The 11,873-nt window shown below is 40.5% G+C and overlaps 1 protein-coding gene across 2 annotated transcripts; it reads left to right on the forward strand.

Annotated features, from left to right (window-relative positions):
- Positions 1 to 964: 964 nt before the first annotated feature.
- Positions 965 to 11,710, forward strand: LOC115114479 (collagen triple helix repeat-containing protein 1-like). 2 transcript variants are annotated; one of them, XM_065008469.1, is made up of 4 exons: positions 965 to 1,265; positions 7,206 to 7,424; positions 7,700 to 7,916; positions 10,703 to 11,025. In XM_065008469.1, the coding sequence occupies exons 1-4, from the start codon at positions 1,155 to 1,157 to the stop codon at positions 10,816 to 10,818; spliced, it is 663 nt and encodes a 220-aa protein (XP_064864541.1). In that variant the 5' UTR covers positions 965 to 1,154; the 3' UTR covers positions 10,819 to 11,025. The 2 variants fall into 2 exon arrangements, with proteins under 2 accessions (XP_064864541.1, XP_029498603.1); XM_029642743.2 differs by lacking the exon at positions 10,703 to 11,025 and adding an exon at positions 11,207 to 11,710 and having other exon boundaries at positions 975 to 1,265.
- Positions 11,711 to 11,873: the final 163 nt, after the last annotated feature.

Below are 11,873 nucleotides of genomic sequence, written 5' to 3' on the forward strand. Positions count from 1 at the left end.
AGAAGATCAGAGGGGAGGGACCTCTGACTTTCTCATCCAATGGGTTTTGAGTGTTTTATTTTACCATTATTTTACCTGGTAAATTGACTGAGAACACATTCTCATTTACAGCAACGACCTGGGGAATAGTTGGAGAGGAGGGGGATGAATGAGCCAATTGTAAACTGGGGACAGATTGGGAATTTAACCAGGACACCGGGGTTAACACCTCTACTCGTACGATAGGTGCCATGGGATCTTTAGTGACCACAGAGAGTCAGGGCACCCATCTTTAACGTCCCATCCGAAAGACGGCACCCGAAAGAGTGTCCCCAATGAGGTTAGGCAAGAGGACACAAGGAGTATGTCATTGAGTTCTTCCCAATTTCATGAAATAACAGACTAGAATACCCACATATAACTGATTCTATACCATGATGTGGATCTACAATAGATGAGAAATTACATAGTTCCATTTTCCCAATCTGTTATTAGTGGTGGGGCACAGGGCAGCCCACAACAACTGTAAACAAGCTGAAGCATAATCAATATGTTGGGTTCTATTCAATCTATAACGCTGAAGACATTTCCTTTTTTGTTCTTTATTGCTCCTCTATTATTCCTCAAGCAAGGTGGGAGGCCGATGACATCACGATTCCCATCACACCAACTCCTTGAAGTTTGCAGTTGTGTCTAAAAAAACACTATTTTGCTCAGCAACAACATAATAATCTCCCTTTAGTGTGTGCACTTTATGTTATTTATACTTGAGATATCGCTTTTCAACATTAAAAGTTCAAAATTCGCTGGAGCCGTTGGTTGTGAAGCAATTGAGGGGGAACAAATAGACTAAAACGGGTCTTGAACAATTGACCATGTGGTTAACACATGTTCCCGTTCCAGACCAATTGACACGCAGTAGGCTCACATTAATATAATTAATATTTTTAAGTAAAATGTTATTTCCCGCCCATGACAACTTCTGAGTAGGTCCAGACATTTGACAAACTTTAGCGGCAAAAACTCATAAATCATATGCTATGTGAGAACACATTTACAGGCAGAGCTTAGGCGCGCTCTAAATTTCCCTCATCCCCACTCACTTGAAATACGGCGCAGCACAGCAGCTGGGAATCCTTGCCGTGGTCTCTCTCGATCTTTTGGGAAAATAAAAGATGGTATCAGCTCTAACTCGTCTGCTGCTCCTCACCTGCGTGATTCTACCTTTCAATGGAGCAGAGAAATTGAGAAAGGCACTTGACAGGAAGGATGTTGAATACGAAAAGGTAAAAAAAACATCTCAAATAAACTATTTTGGGTTAAAGCTGCACAGCCCTCAAAGTGCCGAAAACCCCAGAATCTCATCCCGATTCATTTAACCAATGTTTAAGCCGTTAATTGTTGCAAATGTCTTTCATTATTTCATCCTTTAAAATATCAAACGTTTTTTTCAAAGATATTTGATTTTCAGTGATTTTCAGTTCCATATCTACTACCATCATTTTGAATGGGCTATGGATGATTGGTGCCACGTTGACCAGTGGCCACTCGCAAATGTTCTTTCAATATTATATGGCATATTGGGCATGACTGACTCAAACAAGAAGCTGGCAAAGGTCCAGCATGCAGAAGAATAAAAAAGACCCAGACAGAAGTCATGAGGGGTCTGGCTGGTTCATTGTTTGTTCACTGGGCACATACGTCTGCTCAACATCTAGTTTGGATTTACATTTGGTTGAGTTGTCAACTAACGTGAATTCAACAAATCATGTCACCATGTCATTGGATTTAGGTTATACGTTGGGTGAAAAAAAGACGAAATATCATTATGTTGATGACTTTTTGCAAATCCAATTAGTTTCCCACGTTGATTCAACTCATCACATTGGAATTACGTGGAAAGGACGTTGTTTCAACCAGTTTTTGCCCAGGAGGTTTAGCCTACTGTAAAATAGTGGGTGGTTGCTTTGGTGTAGTCCTAGTGCATACATCTGACCAGCAGTAAAGGACTGCATGGTAATAACTGAGTAATGTGATTTGATGAACATCATCTTGTTATTAACAAACCAAACTGCACCAGAATCTCTGCTGAATCCAATTCAATAACCTCTTATTTGAACAACATGGTAATAATCTCATCCTTTCCAGAGCGTATAGTTTTTTTCTTGCCACTGTACCGTTACTGTGTATTATGTATGTCTTTACAGCATGCTCTCAGCCTGGTTTGAAGTCTGCACACTGTAACGTTACTGTGTATTATGTATGTCTTTAGCAGCATGCTCTCAGCCTGGTTTGAAGTCTGCACACTGTAACGTTACTGTGTATTATGTATGTCTTTAGCAGCATGCTCTCAGCCTGGTTTGAAGTCTGCACACTGTAACGTTACTGTGTAGCAGCATGCTTATGTCTATGTCTTTAGCAGCATGCTCTCAGCCTGGTGTGAAGTCTGCACACTGTAACGTTACTGTGTATTATGTATGTCTTTAGCAGCATGCTCTCAGCCTGCCTTTGAAGTCTGCACACTGTAACGTTACTGTGTATTATGTATGTCTTTAGCAGCATGCTCTCAGCCTGGTTTGAAGTCTGCACACTGTAACGTTACTGTGTATTATGTATGTCTTTGAAGTCTGCACACTGTAAGCATGCTCTCAGCCTGGTTTGAAGTCTGCACACTGTAACGTTACTGTGTATTATGTATGTCTTTAGCAGCATGCTCTCAGCCTGGTTTGAAGTCTGCACACTGTAACGTTACTGTGTATTATGTATGTCTTTAGCAGCATGCTCTGGTTTGAAGTCTGCACACTGTAACGTTACTGTGTATTATGTATGTCTTTAGCCATGCTCTCAGCCTTTGAAGTCTGCACACTGTAACGTTACTGTGTATTATGTATGTCTTTAGCAGCATGCTCTCAGCCTGGTTTGAAGTCTGCACACTGTAACGTTACTGTGTATTATGTATGTCTTTAGCAGCATGCTCTCAGCCTGGTTTGTCTTTAGCAGCATGCTCTCAAGTCTGCACACTGTAACGTTACTGTGTATTATGTATGTCTTTAGCAGCATGCTCTCAGCCTGGTGTGAAGTCTGCACACTGTAACGTTACTGTGTATTATGTATGTCTTTAGCAGCATGCTCTCAGCCTGGTTTGAAGTCTGCACACTGTAACGTTACTGTGTATTATGTATGTCTTTAGCAGCATGCTCTCAGCCTGGTTTGAAGTCTGCACACTGTAACGTTACTGTGTATTATGTATGTCTTTAGCAGCATGCTCTCAGCCTGGTTTGAAGTCTGCACACTGTAACGTTACTGTGTATTATGTATGTCTTTAGCAGCATGCTCTCAGCCTGGTGTGAAGTCTGCATGCTCTCAGCCTGGTGAAACGTTACTGTGTATTATGTATGTCTTTAGCAGCATGCTCTCAGCCTGGTTTGAAGTCTGCACACTGTAACGTTACTGTGTATTATGTATGTCTTTAGCAGCATGCTCTCAGCCTTGTTTGAAGTCTGCACACTGTCTTTAGCAGCATGCTCTCACGTTACTGTGTATTATGTATGTCTTTAGCAGCATGCTCTCAGCCTGGTGTGAAGTCTGCACACTGTAACGTTACTGTGTATTATGTATGTCTTTAGCAGCATGCTCTCAGCCTGGTTTGAAGTCTGCACACTGTAACGTTACTGTGTATTATGTATGTCTTTAGCAGCATGCTCTCAGCCTGGTGTGAAGTCTGCACACTGTAACATTACTGTGTATTATGTATGTCTTTAGCAGCATGCTCTCAGCCTGGTTTGAAGTCTGCACACTGTAACGTTACTGTGTATTATGTATGTCTTTAGCAGCATGCTCTCAGCCTGGTTTGAAGTCTGCACACTGTAACGTTACTGTTTATTATGTATGTCATTAGCAGCATGCTCTCAGCCTGGTTTGTTGGGTCTTCTTTTTGTCCAGCTCGTTTGAAAAGTTTGGATCTGTGTAAAACCTAATTGAGTCCAAAGTTAATGTATGGTGTGTTGGGGATTTCTCAATGTTAGTCCACAGTTACAATAACAGTCACTTTCTCTTTTACGCAGCAGAAGTATGTTTGTCTGTGTAAAGTATAAACACTTTATATTATACAGTGGGCTACTGCAGTTTGTTCAGCACGTTTCGGATTAGTTCATAGGAAAGTCAGCTGTGTAGCTGAGCGGAACAGAGGTGCCTTTCATGGTTTTTGAATTCTCTCCAGAAACAAATCAAACCCTCATAAACGTCTGAGACATCCATTCCCTCAACGGTGGTCTTATAAGGATATTGGATCCAGTCCTGTATGGCTCAGTTGATAGAGCATGGCACTTGCAATGCCAGGATTGTGGGTTGGAGCACCCATAAGTAATGTATGGATAAAAATGTCTGCTAAATGGCATATATTAAGAAAGGATAATAACCACATTTTATAGTCACAGAGGCATTTACATATGGTTGTAACGCTCGTCCTCTTCTTCTGACAATTTGCAGCGTGGTAAGTGTCCATTTTAATATGTACAACTGAACACTACAAAATAACAAAGTGAAAGAACGAAACAAACGAAACAGTCCCGTGTGGCACAAACACTGACACGGAAAATAATCACCCACAACTCAAAAGTGAAACCAGGCTACCTAAGTATGGTTCTCAATCAGGGACAACGATTGACAGCTGCTTCTGATTGAGAACCATACCATACAAATCCCATACATGTGCTCAAGTGCTTTTATAGGAGAATACTTGGTTTATCTTAAAGTCACAATCTGTCATTTCAACAGCATGACCCTGGTACTTTGTTTGGTAAGCTGTGGGACCCAGACACATCACTCCCCCAGTCAGAGCAGACCCCCAGGTGGCTCCACCATAGTCACTTAATGGCAAAAACGGACCTGGGTCCGGTTTTCTAATAGCGATGGAATGTAGGCTTGCGAGTGTTTTAACAATGTATTTTCCTACAAAAGCCGAAGATATATCAGGCGTTTTCCTAATCACCATGCAGAGAGAATTGTCGCTGTGTATCGTTGGAGCATGTGTTGATACTGTTAGGATCGAAAGAAAGTGAGTGCTGCTCTTGGATCAGCTTTCTCAATCAAAATCTTTCTTTAACATTATTAACATTAAGTATTTCACAATACTGACAACGGATCAGCTCCTAGACCTAGAGAGATATTTGTATTTATTTATTTTTTATTTTACCTTTATTTAACTGGACAAGTCAGTTAAGAACACATTCTTATTTACAATGACGGCCAAGGAACAGTGGGTTAACTGCCTTGTTCAGGGGCAGAACGATATTATCACAGATGGCTGGAAATATTGAGGGGTATTATTCTAATGATAAAATTCCACTAAATCACTGATTTGGCAGATCATTGTGCACAAGTTAGGCTACACATCATAAAATATGTTGAGACAAATTAAAGACAGCAAAATAAAACTAAATTTATTGAACATGAAATGTATTTCAATGTGATTGAAATAGGCCTATAGCTTACTGTTTTTATATTTTAATTCGGCCATCTCTCATTTGAAACATATTTTTACAAGTTGCTAGTTTGTATCAATTGCAAGGACATTGGCAACTTTGAATTTCTAGTCAACTTTGTTCTGAAGATATCATGTTCACAGAGACAGATGTGATTTTATGTTTAGCGGAGATCTTCTGTGTATAAAGTGAAGTGGGAGGGCAAAAAAACATCTAACGGCGTGCTTAGCTGTTCTATGAGTGGTCTGAGGCAGGCGTTAGATTTAGAGTGTTTTCAAGTTCAACGTTAATAACGATGGTTTTGAACTTAGTCTTAAGATGATTTTGGGAAACCTGGCCAAGGGCTCTTCAGGCCTGGTATATTGCTCAGTATACCATTTGTGTCTCGACAGCTGGAATTTAAATACGGCATGTAATTCCATAGCCTACCCCATTTTATATTTGATTTTGGCATTCCTGAAATGCTCATTGTCTAAAAGTAATATGAACAATATCAGCTCAAGTTAGAACAAGTTCTTGAAATAACCAGTTCACTGTAATATAAGCTGACGTTGTCTTTGGTTTCTTATTTGTTATCGAAGACTCAGTCTTTGCACAGCACAGCACAGCACAACCTAGCACAGCACAGCTGCATGACTAATAAAAAGCTGACATTTTCCTAGCCCGTTCTCAATGGTTACTAATGACTCCATTGAGCACTGGCTAACTTTTTCCTATGTCCTTTTATATCCTTTAAGTGAATGTTCTTGATCTGAGAACAATGCTACATATTTATTCTGATACAATGTGCTTAACTAAGAGTATCACAAGTTTGTATGTTAAATACTAAACTCTAGGCCTAGTACATCAGACAAAAGCACAGAAAAATACTTCCTGATTCCCCCTGATTTACATCTACTCAGTTGCTGATTCACCAAGTATATCTACGTATGAGAGTCTTGCGATAAACAGTCATGTTAGAGAAGCATGGTTTCTCTCTCTGTGTGTGGTATGGTTACTCTGGCCAGCCAGCCTGTCTGTATGTCTTTGAGTCACTGTGAGTAAGAGGCAGCATCTGTTTAAACAAAACAGAACTGGACATTGAATCATGCTAGTCTGTCTGTTTGAAGTCACTGACTGACCACAAACACAGGGACACAGATTTACACTCTGAATTCTTGCTTCATTCACTCTGTCACTCACTTCATTTGGTCACAAAAGGCCTAGACATTTGACATCTTCTTTTGCACTTTTGTGATTGGGAGTCAAGTCCCCCTGGACACAAACTGGTTGAATCAGTGTTGTTTCCACAAACCAAAAATCAATGTGATGAAGTTGAATCATTGTGGAAAATTGATTGGATTTGCAAAAAGTCATCAACGTAAAAGAATTTCAGAAATGTTTGTCATTTTCTCACCCAACTTTTCACCTAAATCCATGACAAGGTTCACATTTCTGTTGATTTCAGGTTGAATTCACGTTAGTTGACAACCAAATCAACTGTAAATCAAAACTAGAAATTGAACTGACATCTGTGTCCACCATTATCCATTACAGGTCTAGATGTTCATTGTCATGAATGTGGGCACATACATTTGATGTAGTTCATATGATGCTAAGATGACAACCTGGCACTTCTTAACTCTAGGTGGTATGTTATTAGTGTGGTTATTAGAACAGTCTGTCTCTCCCTCTTGTTCCCCATTATAACAGTGTCTCTTTCCCTCCATCTCTTCCTATCTCCCTCCCTCTCTCATTCTCCAGTACAACAGCTGCCCCCGGGGTCTGGCTGGCACCCCTGGAAGGGAGGGTAACCCTGGCACCAATGGCATCCCTGGGACTCCTGGCATCCCGGGGCGCGATGGCATCAAGGGGGAGAAAGGAGAGTGTGTGAGTGAGGTGTTTGAGGAGCCATGGAAACCCAACTACAAGCAGTGTGCCTGGAACTCACTCAACTATGGGATCGACCTGGGCAAAATAGCTGTAAGTGGCTGGCAATGCTCATTAGACAGGATCTGGGGCACAGAGTAATATAGTTACATCAGCATTATTACTATGTTGATCATCCATAATAAGGTTGATTGTGTTTGTTTAGAGAAAAACATTTGCTCTTAAGCCTGTGTACTAACAGTGTAATTGCTAGTAACAACATTGTATTATTCACACTGAATTGAAATGAGACATGAATACAAAACATAAAACATTGAAGATGCTATCATTGGATGCTAGTGTCTCCACCTCTCGTGTCTCCCCTGTAGGACTGTACATTCACCAAGCTGCGTTCAGACAGTGCCCTGCGTGTGCTCTTCAGCGGCTCCCTGAGGCTGAAGTGTAAGACAGCCTGCTGCCAGCGTTGGTACTTCACCTTCAACGGAGCTGAGTGTACAGGACCTCTACCCATCGAGTTCATCATCTACCTCGACCAAGGCAGCCCTGAGCTCAACTCCACCATCAACATACACAGAACCTCATCTGGTAATCAACCTTACACTCACTATATACAAAACCTCATCTGGTAATCAACCTTACACTAACTATACACAGAACCTCATCTGGTAATCAACCTTACACTCACTATACATAGAACCTCATCTGGTAATCAACCTTACACTCACTATACATAGAACCTCATCTGGTAATCAACCTTACACTCACTATACATAGAACCTCATCTGGTAATCAACCTTACACTCACTATACACAGAACCTCATCTGGTAATCAACCTTACACTCACTATATACAGAACCTCATCTGGTAATCAACCTTACACTCACTATACACAGAACCTCATCTGGTAATCAACCGTACACTCACTATACACAGAACCTCATCTGGTAATCAACCTTACACTCACTATATACAGAACCTCATCTGGTAATCAACCTTACACTCACTATGCACAGAACATCATCTGGTAATCAACCTTACACTCACTATACACAGAACCTCATCTGGTAATCAACCTTACACTCACTATACACAGAACCTCATCTGGTAATCAACCTTACACTCACTATATACAGAACCTAATCTGGTAATCAACCTTACACTCACTATACACATAACCTCATCTGGTAATCAACCTTACACTCACTATATACAGAACCTAATCTGGTAATCAACCTTACACTCACTATACACAGAACCTCATCTGGTAATCAACCTTACACTCACTATACACAGAACCTCATCTGGTAATCAACCTTACACTCACTATACACAGAACCTCATCTGGTAATCAACCTCACACTCACTATACACAGAACCTCATCTGGTAATCAACCTTACACTCACTATACATAGAACCTCATCTGGTAATCAACCTTACACTCACTATATACAGAACCTCATCTGGTAATCAACCTTACACTCACTATACACAGAACCTCATCTGGTAATCAACCTTACACTCACTATATACAGAACCTGATCTGGTAATCAACCTTACACTCACTATACACAGAACCTCATCTGGTAATCAACGTTACACTCACTATACACAGAACCTCATCTGGTAATCAACCTTACACTCACTATACACAGAACCTCATCTGGTAATCAACCTTACACTCACTATATACAGAACCTCATCTGGTAATCAACCTTACACTCACTATACACAGAACCTCATCTGGTAATCAACCTTACACTCACTATATACAGAACGTCATCTGGTAATCAACCTTACACTCACTATATATAGAACCTCATCTGGTAATCAACCTTACACTCACTATACACAGAACCTCATCTGGTAATCAACCTTACACTCACTATACATACAACCTCATCTGGTAATCAACCTTACACTCACTATACATAGAACCTCATCTGGTAATCAACCTTACACTCACTATATACAGAACCTCATCTGGTAATCAACCTTACACTCACTATACACAGAACCTCATCTGGTAATCAACCTTACACTCACTATATACAGAACCTCATCTGGTAATCAACCTTACACTCACTATATACAGAACCTCATCTGGTAATCAATCTTACACTCACTATACATAGAACCTCATCTGGTAATCAACCTTACACTCACTATATACAGAACCTCATCTGGTAATCAACCTTACACTCACTATATACAGAACCTCATCTGGTAATCAACCTTACACTCACTATACACAGAACCTCATCTGGTAATCAACCGTACACTCACTATACACAGAACCTCATCTGGTAATCAACCTTACACTCACTATACATAGAACCTCATCTGGTAATCAACCTTACACTCACTATACATAGAACCTCATCTGGTAATCAACCTTACACTCACTATACATAGAACCTCATCTGGTAATCAAGCTTACACTCACTATATACAGAACCTCATCTGGTAATCAACCTTACACTCACTATATACAGAACCTCATCTTGTAATCAACCTTACACTCACTATATACAGAACCTCATCTGGTAATCAACCTTACACTCACTATATACAGAACCTCATCTGGTAATCAATCTTACACTCACTATACATAGAACCTCATCTGGTAATCAACCTTACACTCACTATATACAGAACCTCATCTGGTAATCAACCTTACACTCACTATATATAGAACCTCATCTGGTAATCAACCTTACACTCACTATATACAGAACCTCATCTGGTAATCAACCTTACACTCACTATATACAGAACCTCATCTGGTAATCAACCTTACACTCACTATGTATAGAACCTCATCTGGTAATCAACCTTACATTCACTATATATAGAACCTCATCTGGTAATCAACCTTACACTCACTATACACAGAACCTCATCTGGTTAGAGATTATACCACCAACATGCACAGCTCATCCAGTAAACTGAGCTATTGTAGCTAGTGGTAGCTATTTGTTTGTGGTGGTATTTTGCTTATATATCTCAAATGTGAAATCTATTGTAGCCTTAAAATATGAATAATATCTCTACTATTACTGTTTAAATTCTACTGTGAAGCAAGACATTTGGCATATGCATGCCTACTCCATAGTTTTCCTTCTTTAGCTGCCAAGTTCACCAGTGTAGCAAGACCAAAACAAAGCAATTAACAGCCCTCGTCTTGGCACACATACGGCAGTGTGAGTGTTCAATGTAACTCAGGAAGTTGTCTTGAAAATAAACCCCAATTACCTTAGTTTTTCTCTCAGTGACACTTTACCCGAATTTAGAGTAACTTCTCGTCTTGTCCCAGTCTAAGGGTTGTGTGAGGGGATCTATGACCTGTGTATTCCTCTTGTCTTGTCCCAGTTGAAGGGTTGTGTGAGGGGATCTATAACCTGTGTATTCCTCTTGTCTTGTCCCAGTTGAAGGGTTGTGTGAGGGGATCTATAACCTGTGTATTCCTCTTGTCTTGTCCCAGTTGAAGGGTTGTGTGAGGGGATCTATAACCTGTGTATTCCTCTTGTCTTGTCCCAGTTGAAGGGTTGTGTGAGGGGATCTATAACCTGTGTATTCCTCTTGTCTTGTCCCAGTTGAAGGGTTGTGTGAGGGGATCTATAACCTGTGTATTCCTCTTGTCTTGTCCCAGTTGAAGGGTTGTGTGAGGGGATCTATGACCTGTGTATTCCTCGTGTCTTGTCCCAGTTGAAGGGTTGTGTGAGGGGATCTATAACCTGTGTATTCCTCTTGTCTTGTCCCAGTTGAAGGGTTGTGTGAGGGGATCTATAACCTGTGTATTCCTCTTGTCTTGTCCCAGTTGAAGGGTTGTGTGAGGGGATCTATGACCTGTGTATTCCTCTTGTTTTGTCCCAGTTGAAGGGTTGTGTGAGGGGATCCGGGCAGGCCTGGTGGACGTGGCTATCTGGGTGGGGACCTGTGCTGACTACCCTAGAGGAGACGCATCTACAGGGTGGAACTCTGTATCCAGGGTCTTCATAGAGGAGCTGCCCAAATGAGGCCTTCTTTATTAAGTGATGGGACCAGGCCCCATAGAGAAAGAACCCCTAACAATACTTCTGAAGCCTTTGACTACATATCAGTTTAGTTTCTGGATGGGTTCCTAGTCTTTGACAATGGCCAATCAGACAACTTCAGTTGTGGCTAAATCCTACTACAGTATCACTGATGTTCACTTGAATGTTTTGTACTACAGCACATGGGTAGGGTCTAGTTTATTGGCCACCTGAAATTAGATTTATTCCTCATTAGTCCCATTCCTGTTTAATAAGGAAAGATTTTGGCTGTGCATGTAATCTGTTGAAGTCGTACATTTTTAAATGAATTACTGTCAATAAAGTAATATTTTGTATGAATCAAGCATTGTGTTACTCATTATACTATAACATGTTTTCCTATCAGAGAATATATTTTTTTGAAAATGTGTGAATTCATAAAGAAATGCATTTAGTGCATTTAAATGCATTTAGACATCGTTTTTTCAAGTGACAAGTGAACACAGCATAGCTGTTAAATTTAATCT

The sequence above is a fragment of the Oncorhynchus nerka genome, linkage group LG3 (assembly GCF_034236695.1).
Source record: "Oncorhynchus nerka isolate Pitt River linkage group LG3, Oner_Uvic_2.0, whole genome shotgun sequence".
NCBI classification, from domain to species: domain Eukaryota; kingdom Metazoa; phylum Chordata; class Actinopteri; order Salmoniformes; family Salmonidae; genus Oncorhynchus; species Oncorhynchus nerka.

Coding starts and splice junctions, on each gene's coding strand:
- LOC115114479 (XM_029642743.2), top strand. CDS start 1,155: ATGGTATCAGCTCTAACTCGTCTGCTGCTCCTCACCTGCGTGATTCTA. Junction 7,425..7,699: donor TCGACCTGGGCAAAATAGCT/GTAAGTGGCTGG, acceptor TCTCCCCTGTAG/GACTGTACATTCACCAAGCT. Junction 7,917..11,206: donor CATACACAGAACCTCATCTG/GTAATCAACCTT, acceptor GTTTTGTCCCAG/TTGAAGGGTTGTGTGAGGGG.